This window comes from Diadema setosum, chromosome 11 (genome assembly GCF_964275005.1).
Source record: "Diadema setosum chromosome 11, eeDiaSeto1, whole genome shotgun sequence".
Classification (NCBI taxonomy): domain Eukaryota; kingdom Metazoa; phylum Echinodermata; class Echinoidea; order Diadematoida; family Diadematidae; genus Diadema; species Diadema setosum.
In genome coordinates, this window is record NC_092695.1 from 325,728 (window position 1) to 345,643 (window position 19,916).

The window sequence follows — 19,916 nt, forward strand, 5'->3', positions numbered from 1 at the left end:
CCACAAATGAGCACCGAAAATTTAACACCAGCTCGTTGTTTCATATTTAACACCGAACCTTTTGCAGTGTAGTTGCTGTATTGCTGGCCAAAACTGACTTCATTTTGAAACAATTGGAAAATCGACAAGTTGTTTTCCTTGCTTTTTTTTTTTTTTGGACTAATTCTATAATGAAAATCAGGATGTTGTTAAATGTAGTATTTCCCATGTAATTTGTATGCATGTTTGCAGTCATTGAGTTATTATCGGATGTGGAGTTGAAAGTAGAAATTACATCAAAGTAGAGTTAAATCAAATTACGATCGAAGTTGAACAGTATTGGTCTGTCGCACCACGTGGTCTTATTCCATGACGTCACGTTGACTGGAATGTGTCCATCACGGAGTCACGTTTGTATTTTTCCATGGCATTCGGAGTCTTTAAACATTGTGTAATGACGATGAGCTGTTGCCTAGATCAGTTTATCCTTTTTAATAATCTGTATTATCATATAATACCGGATTTGCGATATGTCTCATAAATCAAGGGAGTGGTTGTTGTCTTCTGAATTGATGACATAATAGTTTATTTTCTGTTATCACAATGTCCTATCACGTCCAAACTTGTGAAAAGACAAGAAAAGCAAGGAGAAAATGCGAATCTATGTTCCCAATACTATACTGTAAACAAACTATTATGTTTATCTTCATATCGATACAGTTGTACATTCAAAAGAAGATTTCACCTAATTTGTGCATTATTTTTGAATTTGTTTAATTGTATTTCTTGTACAACATTTTGTCGAGAAATATAGTGAAATTGAAAAATGAAATTAAAAATTTTGTTTTTCTCTGACATGTTGAAGGAAAGGTGTGAGCTTGATTATAAGAGAAGTAATCGGTATGTTAGGAGAGATGAATATTCCATACACGATTATTGAAATTTAATTATGCAAGCTTGAAGCGTTTCGTACTGCTCTTCGAAGAAGTCCGAGTTTTTAAAATTTCATCAGATTATGTTAAAAAAAAACTGAAAATCAAATCCAGAAATGAATTATACATATAATGAATTATACATATAATCCTCTCCAGTGCTATATGCCATTAAAGACACTGTTTACCATAGGGAGCAGCGATTAAAAAAAATGTCCAAGTTCACATTCAATGCATAATATGTGTAAGTCAAGTGTATCACAAATTTAAACATCCTACAATATTAAAAAAGATCGCAATAAAACCTAAAATATAAGGAGAGAACACTGTTGTCGTTTTTCAATAAACCATAAAGCAGACGGTTTATTCTAAAAAAAACAATTTGATTATCATTATTGTTCATATATTTATATAATATTGGATGGCTTTGAGATTAATACAAGGAAATATTGGACGAGCTATGCACAATTTTGGACGAGTCGAAGACGAGTCCAATATTTTGCTTAGCAAGTCCAATATTTCCTTGTATTAACCGAAAATAGGACATCCAATATTATCATTATTATCCTACAGAGGATTTTAGAAAAGAATGTTTTCACTTACGGCGAAGTTAGGCCTACCCTTTCTGTCTCCGAGTGCTGTATGGTCTCCTACTGTACTTGATCCTGTCATGGGGTATGGTACAATTGTTATTACATGTACACTCTTCAGTGCAAGTTAATCCACTTCAGTCTCTGATAAAACAGTGATCTATGTATCCAAGGTAGCCGTCATGTTACTGTTTGGCCAAGATCTAGCTAATTTAGACCAGAATTAGATGTCTTTGTATCCGACTCACTACGAGATCTGAGACACAATTCACGTCACATCTACCGTAGATCGTGAAAGATCGAATTACTAGTACTGTAGTCTACTGTACTTAGTAACACATAACGTACTGTAATATGCATATCGCTCATGCAAATGCAAGCGGCGGCCGGCTACATGTATTTGTTTATCGCGCGCGGGCTATCTAACAGTAGCGCTGAGCTGATCAATCGTCGCCTGCATGCACACACACACACACACACACACACACACACAAATGCAACTTGTTTTCATCAAACCTAAATTTAATTTCCTTTATGAAAGTGATCTTTTGAAAAAAGAAAGAACAATTTCAACTAATTGATATATGAAATTTGTTTGCATAAACACAGAATTTTAAAAGAAACGATATTTTAGTTAATTCGCGATTGACCAATCACAGACGTTTTTACTTCATATTTCAGGTCATCTCGTATATATCTCAACCAGTCACAGTGCAGTTTATAAAAAACTTTGGGGAATCCCCCTCTTGCCGTCCAATATTTTAAATATTGGTTGCCTCAGCAAAAAATATTGGTCGAGTTCAACAAACTTTCTAAGTTTGTCGGAGGTTATGAGGTGTGTCGACAAAATAACACGTATTTGGGCTCTAAAAATCCCCTGTATGGATAATAATTAACAATATTCACTGTATTTATTGTAGCGATTTACATTTTTACATTGGTTGTTTCTATCCATAACTCAACATTTTAGAACCATTTTGAAGCACTAAAGCTGGGTTTTTGTTTCATCTGCAAATGGTAAATAATGCCTTTAAGTGGCTTTATTATCGTGCCCCCCCCCCCCCCAGGGGGCTAATTCAAACAATTGAGATCCTATCACCATGACAATGCTACCTGCCAAGTTTGTTGAAAATTTGTCAAGGGTTTTATAGAGAAAATATAAATGGTGATACGCCAGAAGGTTCATGCGGAGTTGATAAAATAGAGGTTATCTACCACCTATACATAATATCGGTGATGTAAATGATTTGCAGATTTCCCAGCGGCTAAATGTCAGTTATCGAGGAATATGACTGAACTTATTGGTGGTAATTTATACAATTTATTTGTGTTCTGTCTTTAACTAGTTCGATGATAGGTAAGTAGTCTTGGTTTGACGAGGAATGCCCGTTATCTGACATGACCTACCGGGTAGATTAGTAACCCAAACAACCTTTTGCCCAAGCAGAGATAATCTGGAGAACGTCTCTGTCATTAGGAATTATCTCTGAACAACATCAAAGTTCAGAATATAGCATGAGCGACCATCACAAAGAACCAAGAAGGTACAAGTATTGAATCATTGCGGATCTCCATGGATTGAAACTGACTGTCCGTATCAGTTGATGATATAGGAAAATCCTCACACCTGCAACAATCACCTCATCGCTGGATTCTTCCTTTCTGCCGGTAAGACCAGAGCTTTAATCCTAATTGGTTTTCAGTTCCCCAGTGACACTCCAAGACTACCGTGCCAATGATAATCATAACCTGACTGGTAATCAACGTTCGACAAAGTTTGTCAAATCCGATTCAATTCGATTTGTTTTTACCTGACAACTGTTAGTATATCAAAGCAATCTTATTGAAAGTGATATTCATTTCTCTTTCTCTAGTTTCTTCGCCATACATTCTGGTGAATGCATTATCTCTCATTACTTTGATATGTTTATTATCCCTTTTGTATTACATAGATTTGACTACAGTTTCATCGCGCTGAGCAATGAAGGCCTTGTGGGCTGTGGTGATACTTCTCGCCTTGCTGGCGACGGTCAGTTGTGATATTGTGCCAAGGAACAAGTTTTCTGTCATCAAGGACCAATATATAGTAACACTGAAAGTAAGTCATTTCTCCGTTATAGATTTCGTGAATTTGTTGATTAGTCACACAGTAAAATATCATACTAAGGTGACGGTGTTGTGGCTACAGCGCATCCTCCTCATTTTCTTTCTTTGTCTTACTTCTCAGCCTTCTCCTAATCCTTCACCTCCTCCTCCTCTTCTTTTTCTTTCACCCTGCCTCTACTTCTCTTCTCATTTTCCTCCTCATCTCTATAACTCTCTTTTACTTTTTGTTTTACTTTTTCTTTTATTGTTTCAAGTGTTCATCGTTTGTCTTGCCCACGTGTCGTGAAATATACATATAATATAATAGAGGGCAATACTTCGTTCTTTTCAGGTCGTAGACAAAATAATATCCATGGCCAGCTCAAACAAAATCGGTATGTCAGCATGAAAAGATCAATAATTACACTGCATGAATAATTTTCATATTCAAGTATCTTAAAGCAAACATTGTGGGTCAAAATCCAAAGAAGGCAAATTAGTGCAGAGATTGAAGGGGGTCAGATTCTGAATCTCAGTCCTACCAATGTTACAAACACCGCTCCTCACAGCTCAGACGCTGTGACCATTTTCTGCACTCTGAATAAACACTGTTCTTACATCTTCCAGGTATTCATCATGAACCTCATTATTTCTGGATATTAACATATTTATGTAGAACCTGCCAGGAATATCATAGACGCACGCGTTTTTCAATTCCCGAATCTGATCATGAATTCACAAACCCAAATTCGTCAGTTCGACCTCGCATTGTTTAGATGCGAAGTTATACATTATCTACACCATGTAATATCCAAAGTTCAAATTAACCACATGATGCCTGATAAAGACAACTAACAGTACAAATTTCGTTCTCCTCCTATCTTTAAATTGGTTTGTTGATATTTGGCGCTTTATTTATTTGACTCGTCAACGCAATTGATGATACAGACTACATTGACTAGAAAGTTTTTCACTCATGGATCTATCGACAAATGATTCTGCTATAGTAAAATGTTTGTTGCTGTGAAGAAAATATCAAGGCACACATCTAGCACATATTGCTGTCAGTTCATGTGTGATGAACTTTGCTTCTTATACGTCTCAGAATGATACTTTGGGTTTCATTGAAATAACCTTATTACTTGATTTGAAAGTAATCGAAGGGTTGAACACTTTAGGAGTTAACAGTTTATCTCTTGACATGACCAGAACGATGTCGATGTTGATCGCCTGATCGACCGCATCGAACTGGACATGGAGACAGCCAAACTGAAGTTTGCTGTGTTCAGGAGGTACTACACGGCTATACGGGGTTTTGCTGTGAGGATGCCCGAAGCTGTTGCTGAAATAGTGAGTCTGGGTATAATTTTGTGCATAGTATGTATACATTTATAATCATGCTCATGTTACATAAGCTCAATATTGAATTCATTGATATATTGCTTTACAGAAGTTTGTAGTCTCATATTTTTCGATGAAGATTAGTTCCTCTATCCTGGCTTTCCTTGACCTGTTTGTCTGTCTCTCGGCACAATCCGCAGCCCCGTGACGTTCCTTTCCTTTACAACCATATATGTACAAAAAGCAAGGCAATGAAATAATTACAGATTTGATACAGAAGTGCGACTGATGTATAAATAAATAACTGAATTATCGACAAGTTGTCATTAATTTTGATATGATGGATTTGAGTTCTATGGCAAGTACACCAACAACACGTGACTGGTATCAGAGCCTAAAGGAAGAGAAACTGTCTGAACTTACTTAGGGCCTCGAGTATATTGTCACCGGCATGTGAATTCACGTCTGCATTGGAAAGATCTGAACCCTGTACTCACCTAAGACATTGTATGTAAGCTATGTAAGCATGATAAAAGTCAGGGAATTAGAGCTATAGGTAGTTTAGAATTAGATGACGGTTATGATCATTAGATATTAACTATAGCAACCATACGAATAGGGTCGGTTTCTTGATTGAATAGCAACCATCATTACCCCTACTCCTTATTCTGGAACCCAGTGTTCAAAACAGTTAGTTAGTTTTTCCTCCACTCAAGAATCTCATTTTTGTCCGCTGTTTGTAGGTGAAGCTCCTGCCAGAAGTGAAGTTTGTTGAACCTGACTCCATTGGCACAGTAGACGTAGAATCTTCATCATGGGGACTCGACCGCATCGATCAGAGAGATTTACCGCTCAACGACAATTTTGACATCGATGGTATCATCACAGCTATCAGTCTTATCTTATTGAGCATTTCTGTCTATCTCTTCTATCTCTCCCCAATATCTATTTGCATGTGTCTGCGTGTGAGTTTACATGCTTGTGTGATTGCGTATATGTGTGGATGTCTACAACTCTCTCGCTTCCCGCAAATATATGATGAGATTAAAGATTAGCTTTACGACTGATTACGGCACACAAGCGATAACAAAAAGTGATAAAGAAAAAGAACAAGAAAATAAAGGCAAATGCATTATTAAAAGACCCAAAAAGCGAAGATGTTGCATTGTGCCTCAATTTCCATTTTTTTTTTTTTTTTTGGGGGGGGGGGGGTATCATTTGAATGTAAGCATAAAATATGCTGGTATCAAGTCAAATTTGTTTTGCATGTGACATGAACTACGGTAGAAGTAGAATTGGACTTTTAAATACAGTAATCCCTAACAACGTGCTATCAATCGGCGTTTCGTTCGCACCAATGCACAGGTGAAGGTGAAGGGACGACAGTCTACGTGATCGATACAGGTATCCGACCGACTCACGAAGACTTCGACGACAGGGTTGACGACGTCCTTGATTTCATAGGAGACGGCTGGAATGTGAGTTGAAATTGGTCTCTGGAATGTGAGTTGAGATGGGTCTCTGGAATGTGAGTTGAGATTTGGTCTCTGGAATGTGAGTTGAGATTTGGTCTCGGGAGTGTGAGTTGAGATTAGGGTCTCGGGAATGTGAGTTGAAATTAGGTCTCGAGAATGTGACTTGATATTAGGTCTCGGGAATGTGAGTTGAGATTAGGTCTCGGGAATGTGAGTTAAAATTGGTCTCGGAAATGCGAGTTGAGATTTGGTCTCGGGAATGTGAGTTGAGATTAGGTCTCGGGAATGTGAGTTAAGATTAGGTCTCGAGAATGTGAGTTGAGATTTGTCTCGGGAATGGCCACCTTTTTTTAATGAATGCCATATTGACGCAAATTGCTGATAATAATCAAGGACAATTAAAATGCGTTCACAACGTTTCATATTTACAATCCAAGCAAATGTAGAAAGTAATTTCACACTTTCCCCGCCGTTCTATGTAGGCCCTACATTCTTCAGCTGGCGCTCTCAGTCAAAAAACAAAACAAAACAAAAAACACCAATGTCTGTCATGTCAAAAGAAAGTTTTGGTTTTTGATCACGAAATCATAAATCATTTAAGTGAATCCCTAATCATTCATAGTGTTTTCAATTTAAAACATGAGACGATTACTAACCTTTGAAAACGTGTGTTTTTGTTGTGGTGACGGTGTTAAACTAGCAATTAAACTGATTTTTCTTTTTACTTTTTTTTTTTTTTTTTTTTTGGTGATAACAGGGGTATGATTGCCACGGACATGGCACTCACTGCGCCGGGACAGCAGCGGGAGGAATCTACGGTATCGCTCGTAAAGCCAAAATCGTCTCCCTCCGTGTTTTCAACTGCCAAGGGGGCGGGGCTCAGGCAGATACCCTCGCAGGTGAGGCAGAACTCTAATACGGTCTTTCATTCAGTGATTTCCCATAATCAGTTCAATTTCTAACGGTTATTTCGCAGCACCTTAACCTCGATTAACCTCGGTTTTATCGCCGGTGCTAGTGCTAAGATAGCACTAGCACTAGCACCGAACTTGAAATCACCCATTGGTGGGAGGTCCTAATGCGTATAGAAAATACGTATAAGACACAGGTATCATGGTAGCGCATATAGATACATAGGCATATGATAAAACTAGCAAATGGACGAACTGTAGCAGTTTATATTTTCCAGCAATAATATTCACTCTTCATAATCAGAGATAGACATTGAAGAAATTCTAAACGTGATGAAGCTTCTCTCTTATTTTGATACAGGTGAATAGTAATAAGGTTAGGAAAAGTTGTTCGAATTGTCTACTTTTCCCCTGTACACATTTTTTCTCTCTTTAGCTATTGATTACGTCACCTCAAATGGCACTCGTCCAGCCGTGATGTCGATGTCGTTCAGATTTTTCGGCAGCTCGTCTGTGGACGAGGCCGTGGCAACGGCGGTGGACGGCGGGGTAGTCGCGGTGGCCGGTGCTGGCAATGAAAACATGGACGCGCGCTTCTTCTCTCCAGCTAGAGAACCAAAGGTAAAGGCCGGCCTCCGTCTTCACACTAGTATTCGTAGGGATATATGCTATAGGAGTTACAGTAGTCATAGCTCACACTTTTAGTGATGGTAGTATAATATGCATCCTAGATGCATATAAGCTGGGGTAATTGTAGTAGTTCATGTTGCAGTTGAAGTCTCCCGCAGTAAAATATTAAGTTTTGTTGATTTCATTGCTTATATGATTGTTATGGTTGTATGACATCATCTTCAACAGCAGAAATTTCCATATAAAAATGTACCTAGTTGGCCCATTTGGCACTTCGAAGAAAGGGATGTTTGTAGAATCCTACTCCTAATGTTCTGTTTCCAGGCCATAACGGTTGGAGCTACGGACAGGAATGACGTCAGAGCTTACTTCTCCAACTACGGTTCGTGTGTCGACATCTATGCGCCCGGTGTCGCCATCACGAGCGCATCGCCGGCATCGGACACCTCGACAGCCATTTGGTCCGGCACTAGTATGGCTACTCCTCATGTCGCGGGTAAGGAAATGACCACCGCTAGGGAATTGGCAGGACATCATCGTTGATAATGCTTTTCCTCTTCATTTTCCTATCTTGATTATTTTTTACCCCATTATGCTCCTTACTGTTTAACAGTATAAGTCTCAAACAAAATAACATACAAACAAATTTTCTTATTGGAACTGCAATTATAACCTCTTTCACTTCACAACAATAACAATTTTTGCCATCCAGCAAAATTTGTGCAGTCTATTCATGTCATATAGATCATGATCAGTTCGGAGCTGAACATTCATATAACATCAATACAGTTGTTAAGTCTTTCTGATGTTATGCCCTTTCCACAGGAGCTGCCGCCATCTTGTTGGGGAGGGGAGTCGACCCGTTTGATGTACCTGGTCGTCTGGTGGCAGACGCGACACCCAATCGCATTTACGATAATGAGTACGACACTCCTAATAAACTTCTGTATCTTGACTAACCCAAATATAATATAGGTACATAATTACCAGTTGTAAGAATAAACCCAAAATTTGTCAAAGTCCGAACGGCTTGAACCCATGCCAGATATTAACCCAATCACACTCACAGACTCATTCAAATTCACAACCCACTATAGCAGCAAACCAATGTGCATCACGTATTATGATACGAAACAAGCATTATTTTGATATGTGCACAATGGTATCAAGGCGGATATGAAATAATGTTACAAAAGAACAAATCGAGCCAGCAAGTTTAAGTGAAGAACCAGATGAAACTTATATGATTAACGAATAAAGTCAGTGAAATAAAACGAATAAAATGATAACATGAAGTGATTATGTTGTCACCGTGCTCCAAGTCTTCCGTTGACTTGCACAATTTCTTCACTTTATTCCCTGTTTTGTAATTCAACACAGAAAAATGATTACATCTGTAGTATTACATCATAGTATACGAATTGTAATAGCTAGACAATAACATCGTTTAGATAATGTTGGAGGGGGTGTCGGAGTTGCTGTATTGCTGACCAAAACTGTTTTCAGGTTGAAACCAATGGAAAGTCGACAAGTTGTTTTCCTCACGTGTTTTGCTATTTTGTTCTGAACTTAGTTCTGTTATGAAAATCATGATGTTGTGAAATGTAGTATTTCCCATGTATAGTTGTAATTTTATGCATGTTTGCACACCGTGTCATTCAGTTATTATCGTATTTGGAGTTGAATGCAGAAATCAAATCAAATAGAGTTTATAAGTTAACTCAAATAACGATCAAAATTAGACAATATTGGTCTGCCGTACCACGTGGTCTCCTTGCATGTTGACTGGAATGTGTCCATCACGGAGTCTTTGCATGGACATTGTGTGATGAGGATTGATAGAACAATTTATCAAACAATACCTTTTTGATAATATTGATAATAGTATAATGCCAGATTTATGATACGTCTCATAAATCAAGGGAATGGTCGCACTTATTTTCTGTAATGATGATGTAATATTTTCTTTTCTGTCATCACAATATCCTATCATGCCCAAGTTTTCATAAGTCATAAGCCATACATATTGATAAAAGACATGAAAAATCATGGCAGGAGAAAATATGTATGTATGTTTATCAATAGTACTGTGAACAGACCATTATGTTTATCTTCATATCGAGACAGTTGTACATTCAGAAGAAGGTTTCACATAATTTGCTCTTTGTAATTTCTGTATTTGTTTGAATGTATTTTTGTACGACATTTTCTCGAGAAATGTGAAAATACACACGCTGAAAATGAAAAATGAAATTGAAATCTTTGTTGTTCTCTGACATGTTGAAGGAAAGGTGTGAGCTTGATTATAAGAGAAGTAATCGTTATGTTTGAAGAGATGTGTAGTCCACACATGATTAATCTAAATTTAACTATGCAAACCTAAGTATGTGTTCCGTATACTGATCTTCCAAGAAGTGCGAGGTTTTAGGATTTCATTATGGACTCTGTCAAGCAACTGAAAATCAAATCCAAAATTAAAGCTACAGAATCTAATCCTCTCTAATTGCTATATGCCGTTTAGTCCTGTCGATATTATCATGCTCTATTTCAAATATATAAAAGTATGAAAATATCTAAAATCAACATCTATCTAAAAGGTAGACATGACAAACCGAGTTTTACCAATCAAAAATCGGAATATATGTTTGTCTGGAAACAAAACGCTATCCTGTGTCAACTAATCCTTCTTTGCCAGCTCTAAACCTCCACAGGGAAACGACTATATATTCACATCAACAGAGCAGGTCTGATATGATATTTAATATCGAAATGATTGATTTATGATCAAATGCGGAATAACAAGCAAGTCCTTGTAAGTGTTTCCATTTTATTTTTCCGCTGTACATATCAACCAGACGCCATACGATAAATGTTTTTGTGCCATCCCCCTCCTTAGGCCACCCATCAATCTCGATGGGTCATTTCTCATACACCTACTATATACTCAAACACCTACTTTAATCGTATTGCAAACTTCATTTACGACGTCACAATCAGTCAGAAAAAAAAACAAGTCTCTGCTGTTGTTACTCTTTTACTTTGCGAATCACTAGCTGGTCTGAACAGGGAAGTTGTCTGATACTGTTGACTGAGAATGCTGTTTTTGATGATCTAATAAAGAAACCATGCATTAATGGAAGTTTATCTTTATGCACAAGTTACAGGCAATTTATCACTTTTATAGATGAAACAAACATTTTAAGAGAACGTTATGTCATCGTCTATCTTAGAAAATATCGGTGGAAATTAAGCTATTGTATACAATTCTGGTGTCAGGAGCTAAATATTAAACAATATACAAACACGCTTTGTTTATATTCCGACTCTTATACCATCAGTAATTATCTCTTCTAGAATTCAAAGTCCATGATGAGGAATAATTGACCGGACATTACCCAAAGTTTTCGTTTCGATTAGGGTTCAGCGATCAACTAACCTGACCCACTGATTAGCAGTGGTGATGCCAAGAATCAGATCGTCTTTTACTGCAATCACTAGATCGGAGATATCGCCTTGCGTAAGGTAAGTTTGAACATTGCATTCCTACTTGACTTTGTCCAATATTTCATGTTAGTTTGTACATTTCTTGTGGTGTTCATCAAAATGTTCATCAGCTGTTAAAACATTATCAAGTACATTACTATACGAGTTGAATAATTTGCTATTACTTCAACTATCTCCTATCTCTATCTCTCTCTCTCTGTACACTTGACATCAATAAATTCCAATAAACTCAAATCACATCAAATCAAATATTAAATCAATGACGTTGTAATTGTTTCGTATTCTAGAAACTATAACTGAATCTTGCTAAGCAATGAAGGCTGTGTGTGCTGTGGCGGCATTTCTCGCCTTGCTGGTGACGGTCAGTTGTAACATTGTGGCAGGCAACAAGTTTTCTACCATCAAGGACCGGTACATCGTACAACTAGAAGTAAGTATCTCAATATACACGTGTTCCTATAGTGAATAAAGATTGCTAGCCAACTCTGCCTTCTATATAGGTGTGTCGACATTTCTTGATGTGACAATACGGAAGAGTGAATGGACTACCAGTATCAATCATAGCTTGACATGCCATCTAATACGATCTCATCCTCCTCCTCTCCTTCTTTCTCTTTCATTTTAACCTTCATTTTCAATCTCTCTTCGGTGGTATTGTCATTTGGTTTATCAAGTAAGATTTATTAGTCTCATGAGAAGCCCTTCTAGTCGTTGTCAAATTAGATTAAAACATTAAAGTGAAATGATGGCATAACCTTTTGTACTCAGTGAGACAAGGACTTTATAGACATTTCAAGACCATATATGTTTGACAGGAATAAAGAAGTTACGACCCATTATTAGTTCTTTTATTAGTTTTTTTTTCTAATATCTCTCAGATTTATTACGTTTGTTCTAGTTAGTATTGTCTGGGGCAAATTATTTGTTGTATAGGGCCCCATTTTTTTCTCTCTTCTTTCTTTAAGACAACAACAACAACATTATCAGTTCAAACATCATAGTCTACACCCTATAGGTAACTAGGTATAGGTCCTACAAACTATTCATGGCTGTGTGTTTGTGAGAATAAGTTGCAAATGTCAAGTTCAATGACAGACCATGAATGTTGCATAATCTCTTTTTTTTTTTCTTGTAGAAGATGCTTTTCTCTGTCCTCTGAATGTCTTTCACACCAACAACTGATTTCTTCGCCTGAGTAGATGGTTTGGGACAATATTTAATTGCAGTTTATACTTGTAAATCAGGATGTAACATGAAATTTAAAAAAAAAATAAAAAACTACAGCTGATATGAAATTGCTTCTTTCTTGACATGGCCAGAACGATGTCGATGTTGATCGCCTGATCGACCGCCTCGAAATCGACATGGAGACAGCCAAACTAAAGTTTGCTGTGTTCAGGAGGTATTACACAGCTATACGGGGTTTTGCTGTGAAGATGCCTGAAGCCGTCGCTGAAATAGTGAGTCCAAAAATTACATTGTATCGTCGAAATACCAATTATAGAACATACTTTAAAAAAAAAAGAGTGAAAATGTATAGTTCCTATAGAATATGCTAGAACTTTCGAGAAATCTAACGCACATTAAAGGTAGGGAATCCCATTTGCATGCCTTAAATGAAGAGTTATATAAATACAGTGGTATGTTGAAGAGAGTATCATTTTAGAAACTCCCATAAAGTATTGAAAGTGGAAGGTAACATTTAGTACATTTTTATTGACCGTAAGATTTTGAATTGAATTTTTTTCGGGGCTCACCGTAAATTCCAGTGCATTACTAGGCTACCTTTGCAGACCCATGTACTGCATGTGTGTCTATCATGTATATTTTGTGAAGAAAGTTCATCAAAACTTACAAACATTTCTATATACATTCTTGCCACACACTCTATATGTTATTACATCAGCTCTCATACTTTTAGATTTGTGTTTATAGATAAAAGATACAGAAGACTGCAACAAAAATGCTTGAGTTTGGCTGACACACAGAACTACTGAGTAGTTGAGTTTTGTGCATTATTCAAATTGTAGATAACTGTTGACTTCCAAATTTCTCAGCAGTGGCCTAAACAAGTCCCCTGATGTTCATATTTAATGTTTTGCTGTATTTTGGGAGGTCTGTAAAAGGTATCCCCTACCTTTAAGAAGCAATTTGATACTTTGCTTACGGTGTCCTTATAAGGGCTTTTTACACTTGTAAATTTTTGCTTAGCCCCGGACCAACGGTGGGGCTAAGGGGGGGGGGGGGGCGCTATCCTTAGCCCACTTTCTGTTTACACTCGTTTTTGCCAAAGTGGGCTAGCCCCACCGATAGTACGGTACTATCTGGCCCTGCAAAATAGCAGGGGTTAGCACCGCAATTGCGGTGCCAAGCAAGTGAGTGTAAACAGAACGAAAAAATAATCCTGGGCTAAGCGACAGAGACAAAGTCCGACCCTCACTGACCAATCAGAAACGAGGTAATCAAGTGCTGCCGGTGCGTGCGTGTTCGTGTACAGTACACAGCGTAATTATGAATATTCATGTCGTTTGGAAAGTCCGGGGCTAAGAAATACGAGTGTAAAAAGGTCAGTTTTCTCCTTAGCCCCGGACAAGAGATAGTACGGGACTAATTGGCGAGTGTAAAAAGCTGAAAAAATTGGTACGGGACTAACGATAGTCCTGGGTCAGAGAAAGTCCGGGGTTAAGAAACACAAGTGTAAAAAGCCCTATAGATGATAATTCCGACTTTAAAAAAAAAAAAAAAAAAAAAAAAAAAAAAAAACTCTATCACGTATCATTACTAAACGGAAAATTCTACTCTGTGCTCGACATGTGAATTTCAAAGGAAGACAGAGTTTTATGTAACAGTGACATCAGTCAAACGTTGTGATGACGTCATCACCTCTAGACACATAGGCCTATTAATTAAAATTGCCAAAATCACTGTTTCGTAAATCGTGTGAGATTTTAGACATTCTGTTACCATGACTTCTTTATATCAGGGTAGATATAAAACTGTTAATGTCCTGTTTGCGTAAAGTTACTCTCTTTATTTAAGCCAACTCGGACTTCGCATTAAAGCCTGGCAGTTGGTAAATAGAACATTGTCTTAAGCTTATTTTAGGGGAAAACACAGACAAGCAGAAAGTCGAACTTTGATTCAGTTTTCCCTCCCTCAAAAATCCGATCTCTGCTTACTGTCTGCAGGTGAGACGCCTACCCGAAGTGAAGTTAGTAGAACCTGACTCCATGGGAAGTGTGGACGTAGAGTCTTCATCATGGGGACTCGACCGCATCGATCAGAGAGATTTACCGCTCAATAACGATTTCGACATCCAAGGTGCCTTGATTTGTTTTTTCTATTCTATTTCATCTCCCGTGTCTCTCAACCACTGTTGTTGTTGTTGTTGTTAAAATCACTGTCATTATCAACATCATTATGATGATTATTATTATCATCATCATGTTCTTCTTCCTTAAATGTCACCATGTGCAGGTGAGGGTGAAGGGACGACAGTCTACGTGATCGATACAGGTATCCGGTCGACTCACGAAGACTTCGACGGCAGGGTTGACGACGTCCTTGATTTCATAGGAGACGGCTGGAATGTGAGTTGAGATTGGGTCTAGGACATAAAAATCTTGTTCATATGTCGACTATCATCATATTTACGCAGATGGGGACACAACTGTGACCACCATGAATTCCTGTTGCAACAATAATTTTTAGTTTTGATCAAAAGTGTTCTTGGACCTTTTTTTTTTTTTTTTTCATTTAACCCTCTTGACATGCTTGAAGTCGATAACTGTATGAGACCTATTGGCTTTATTTCAAAATCATACATCCTCGTGTGTGTGTGTGTGTGTGTGTGTGTGTGTGTCTGTCTGTCTGTCTGTCTGTCTATTTGCCTGTTTTAATGTAGTATTTCGATGATTTAAAGAGGTCTGTTCGTATCATATTGACATAATATGATGGCTTCTGAATGACAGGGGTATGATTGCCACGGACATGGCACTCACTGCGCCGGGACAGCAGCGGGAGGAATCTACGGTATCGCTCGTAAAGCCAGAATCGTCTCCCTCCGTGTTTTCAACTGCCAAGGGGGCGGGGCTCAGGCAGACACCATCGCAGGTGATAGAGCTCTCATTTATTCATGACACGCATGAAGCAATATGATGACTGTTCGTATAAGTTTGTGAACACAACATCTTTTAAAATAATCAGGGTACTAGATTATTTCATTGGTCATTTCCTGTATTGTGCTGGCGTCTGAAAATTTGCCGTATCTCAAACAAAAACTCCGAGTTATGATATAGTTTGCTATAGTTTACTATAAAAAATTTGTTGTATTTCAAGGACTATTCGCGGAAAATACAAACATCAACATATCAATATATATGTATGATATTATATATCTACTTACACAAACACTTACACACACACATTTATATATGATTTATACATATATGTATATACGTGTGTGTAAGTGTGTAGGGTCTATAATCTATGTAGGCCTATGTATGCGTATACGTAGGCCCTATGTATAAAGATAGATAGGTAGTATGAAAGATACGAAAAGTAAGTAAAATGAAATAGAGATTATTCATACGAATTTTGTCTTTCCGTCTGTTTTTCTGCAATGTGTATGCATTTACCAATGCAGATAATGAATACCACAAGAAAGAAGGCAGAGAATTCATTCGTGGGATGTGACGCACTCTCAAATTAGTTGAATATAAACTGTGGGTTTTTTTTTTCTTTGTGTCTGTGCTTGTGTGTGAGTATGCAGTTTATCATCCTTTATCCTTATTCTTATCTTTCACCAGCTATCGATTACGTCACTTCAAGCACCAGTCGTCCAGCAGTGATGTCGATGTCGTTTGGATTTTTCCGCAGCGCTACTTTGGATGCTGCCGTGGCAGCCGCGGTGGACAGCGGTGTAGTTGCTGCTGCTGCCGCGGGCAACTCCGACATTGACGCTTGTGTCTTCTCTCCAGCCGGAGAACCAAAGGTATAGGTTTGACCACTGACAGACAAAAGTCATTTATTGTCACGATGACAATGTTGCTATTATCATATGTTTGTATATTATCATATGAATATTATCATCATCTTCATCATCGTTCATCATTACACTGCAAAAACATCGGTGTTAGATTTAACAACTTGGGTGTTAAATCTAACACCGATCAAGTGTCAATAGAGGACCACACCCACGGGTGTAGAAAGTATGTTGCATGTGATGGTGTTGAAAAGTGTTCACCTGTCACTTCGTGGTGTTAATTTGACACTGTACCTGGTGATATTTTTGACACTGCGCTGGGGTTAATTAAAAAATGACACCGCATGGTGTTGATTTGATATTGCCAGTGTTAATTTCAATGTTATAACACCCGTCCAGCTTCAATAGGAGACCACACCAACTGGTGTTACTGTGGTGTAAATGTGTTTACACTTTTTTTTAATCGAGTACTTTATCGGAAATTTTTTGATCGTCTTGTTGAAGTTTAAAATCAACACGAAGAAAAGTAACTAAGAAACTATTCAAAACACAATTTTATATTTTGAAATGACACCCTGAGGTGTTATTCTAACACCACAAATGAGCACCTGGAATTTAACACCAGCTCGATGTTTCATTTTAACACCGGACTTTATGCAGTGTATCATCATCATGTATTTGGCTACCACATTTTGTGTTTGTTGTTACATTCGACATACCATTTTTGCTTAATTGATCGTTATCTGGTATCCAAACGAAAGAAAGGAAAGCAGAATTACTAAGAAAGAAAAACTATTCTGGTCTGGTCGATGAAAGACTAAGAGTCAAAGTGAAAGGGACAATTGAGGGCAGGACATGTAGGTTTGACCTTCTTCCTCTTAATGGGTGTTAATAGATAACTGAATAAATTCTGTATGTTAAAGGTCTTACATCCCTTTGAAACCATCAAGAAATTTTGCATGGTTAAAAAGATTGTCTCCCAACATCGTAAGAAATATTACGGCAATGTACTTCATTCTTTAGAAAACAAAACAAAACGAAACAAATGAAAAGCCTGTCAACCTAGAATACGCTCCCCCCCCCCCGTCCCAAAAATAATGGAGGAGATTTTTTTCGAGGTCAGAAAAAAAAAATCACTTTAAATCTGTAGTCTCTATTCCCCTCCATCATAAAGAAGGTTCCAGTATATTATTTTGAGGGAAGATTTGAATTACCTATCTACAATATGCCAGCAAATGAAAGCAATCTATTAGGCCTTTAAGGGTTGTAAAACGGGCACACAATCCTTGATCCTTCAGGCTGAATTATTTCGATTGAAGTGGAAAAGGGAGAGAAAGTGGTAGCGAAGGTCCCATGAAATTGCAAAAAAAAAAAGGGGGAAGCTTAATCAAACAATATTCCGATGGTCTTGAACACTTGATGACTGCTGTGAGGACAACGAGAATTTTTGTCATCTTTCATCATGATCCCAGGCCATAACGGTCGGAGCTACGGACAGGAATGACGTCAGAGCTTACTTCTCCAACTACGGAACGTGTGTCGATATCTACGCGCCCGGTGTCGCCATCACGAGCGCATCGCCGGCATCGGACACCTCGACGGCCATTTGGTCCGGCACTAGTATGGCTACCCCTCATGTCGCGGGTAAGGGAATGAAAGCACTTTTTCTTTTCTTTAGACACTTTTAGATGAATGTAAAGAAGTAAGTTCAGTTCAGTCTAACTCATTGAAATCCATTCTACTTTCCTTCATCATGAAAGCTGCTAGTTCTTATACAACATCAAGTTTTTAGAGAAATTAAGTTCTACAAAGAAAGATTTTTCTCTTACTAGTAGATAATGCACTAAGCTTTTAGAAAGATGGCCAGAGTTCGAGCTTAATTGCCATGGCACCTATCTTTGTGAACAGAACTTTTTTATCCTCAAAACTCCTCTTTACCCAGGTGCGTAAATAAATACTCAGGAAAGCAGTACGTATAGCATGTAATAGAGTTTCGACCGCATTGATGAGTGTTAAGAACTTGCAGCACCATCTCGTGGAAATGCTCTATGTAACATTGTAACAACTGCTGCAACAATATGCATGATCAAAACCAACATTTAGCTTGTAAGAGGAGGGCTAAAGTTGAATTGATAAACAAAAAAGGATTCTTTTTCTAAATGAACAACTGGGAGAGTTGTAAGGCAATAAAGTCGTCTTCCTTTTCAATCTGTAGAGTGATTGGGACCACTGTTTTGTGTAAACATGTCAAATTTTACGACTCCATAACTTTGTCCTTTATTTGATTCTACTACAAAGCTTTGTGGCTACAGTAAACTCTTGATGTAATCATAGAAAAGTACACCATCAGCAATCATGGTATTTGTGTGTGTATGTGTGATTGTGTGTATAATAAAATGATTTCATTTTGATTTAGGGCCTACCTTTTAACTAGTTTGATATTGCTTATCCTTGACTGAGTCAGAAGTATATCTTTGCAAGCACAATCATGAAAAGAGTAATATTACTCCAACTGAAGTCTTTTGCCATAATGCAAGTATATGGTTTATCATACCCACAGGGGCTGCCGCCATCTTGTTGGGGAGAGGAGTCGACGCGTTTGATGTACCTGGTCGTCTGGTGACAGTCTCGACACCAAATCACCTTCACGACAGCCAGTTCGACACCCCAAATAAACTCTTGTATGTTGATTAAACTCACAGGAGCATAGGAAGCGTGCAGTATATACAAGTAAATATGTCGTGTACCTAGACAACCCCCCCCCCCCCGTCTCATGAAGAAATAATGACCATCTCTTTCATCCATCTTGAATACGAGTCCAAAATCAACCCAAGAGAAGAAATGACATGTCATGGTAAGAAATCAAGCAAGTGAATACAGATTATGGAAAGTCATTACATTCATTGCAAGTATAGCTCAATCGGCTAAAATATATATAATAGCATCTCATTGATTGCCTTACGAACCTATGCAAACCAGTCCTGCTTTTTTTTTAAACTGTCAGCACCTTATACACCTTCGTCCGCCTAACCGGGTAGCCAACTGATAATGGAGCTACTGCCAAACACGAAAGCGACCCACAGATAAGTCAACCTAGCTAAATGTTATGCTCTTTTGATATCCCAATTTGTCATGGATATATGATATTGTGTAGGGCCTACATTCATTCTATGAATAAAACATAAAATCAAAGAACTCAAAAGATTAGCTAGAGAGGTGGCTGTTGTTTGATTGACTCGTCTGTATAGTACATAACAAAATATTACACACACATATAAATATACATAATACATAATATATATATATATATATATATACAACTATACATTATGTATATTACCCTATATTGTTTCATATCTGCCCTTAAAGGGATGGTATAATATTGGTGGAGATGAGGATTGGGGTATTAACTTTTTGCGATATACGAAGAAATCCCTTTTGAAATAATACTGAGCATACCATACTAAGAGGAATTCACAGTTTAT

At 37.7% G+C, this 19,916-nt stretch overlaps 2 protein-coding genes across 2 annotated transcripts; both read left to right on the forward strand.

Annotated features, from left to right (window-relative positions):
* Positions 1 to 3,482: 3,482 nt before the first annotated feature.
* LOC140234898 (aqualysin-1-like) lies at positions 3,483 to 8,902 on the forward strand. Its single transcript, XM_072314938.1, has 8 exons — positions 3,483 to 3,599; positions 4,796 to 4,936; positions 5,671 to 5,803; positions 6,293 to 6,405; positions 7,160 to 7,301; positions 7,750 to 7,934; positions 8,268 to 8,439; positions 8,769 to 8,902. Exons 1-8 carry the CDS (start codon positions 3,483 to 3,485, stop codon positions 8,900 to 8,902), a joined length of 1,137 nt encoding a protein of 378 aa, XP_072171039.1.
* A 2,858-nt stretch (positions 8,903 to 11,760) lies between these two features.
* On the forward strand, positions 11,761 to 19,125 carry LOC140234899 (aqualysin-1-like). The gene is made up of 8 exons (XM_072314940.1): positions 11,761 to 11,877; positions 12,767 to 12,907; positions 14,636 to 14,768; positions 14,925 to 15,037; positions 15,419 to 15,560; positions 16,256 to 16,440; positions 17,904 to 18,075; positions 18,992 to 19,125. Exons 1-8 carry the CDS (start codon positions 11,761 to 11,763, stop codon positions 19,123 to 19,125), a joined length of 1,137 nt encoding a protein of 378 aa, XP_072171041.1.
* Positions 19,126 to 19,916: the final 791 nt, after the last annotated feature.

Bases quoted from the DNA above. Each gene is read 5' to 3' on its own strand.
- LOC140234899 (XM_072314940.1), top strand. From the start codon at position 11,761: ATGAAGGCTGTGTGTGCTGTGGCGGCATTTCTCGCCTTGCTGGTGACG. The intron at 15,038-15,418 runs GTGAGTTGAGAT...TCTGAATGACAG, and splicing joins TCATAGGAGACGGCTGGAAT to GGGTATGATTGCCACGGACA. The intron at 15,561-16,255 runs GTGATAGAGCTC...ATCTTTCACCAG, and splicing joins TCAGGCAGACACCATCGCAG to CTATCGATTACGTCACTTCA.
- LOC140234898 (XM_072314938.1), top strand. From the start codon at position 3,483: ATGAAGGCCTTGTGGGCTGTGGTGATACTTCTCGCCTTGCTGGCGACG. The intron at 5,804-6,292 runs GTATCATCACAG...ACCAATGCACAG, and splicing joins CGACAATTTTGACATCGATG to GTGAAGGTGAAGGGACGACA. The intron at 6,406-7,159 runs GTGAGTTGAAAT...TGGTGATAACAG, and splicing joins TCATAGGAGACGGCTGGAAT to GGGTATGATTGCCACGGACA.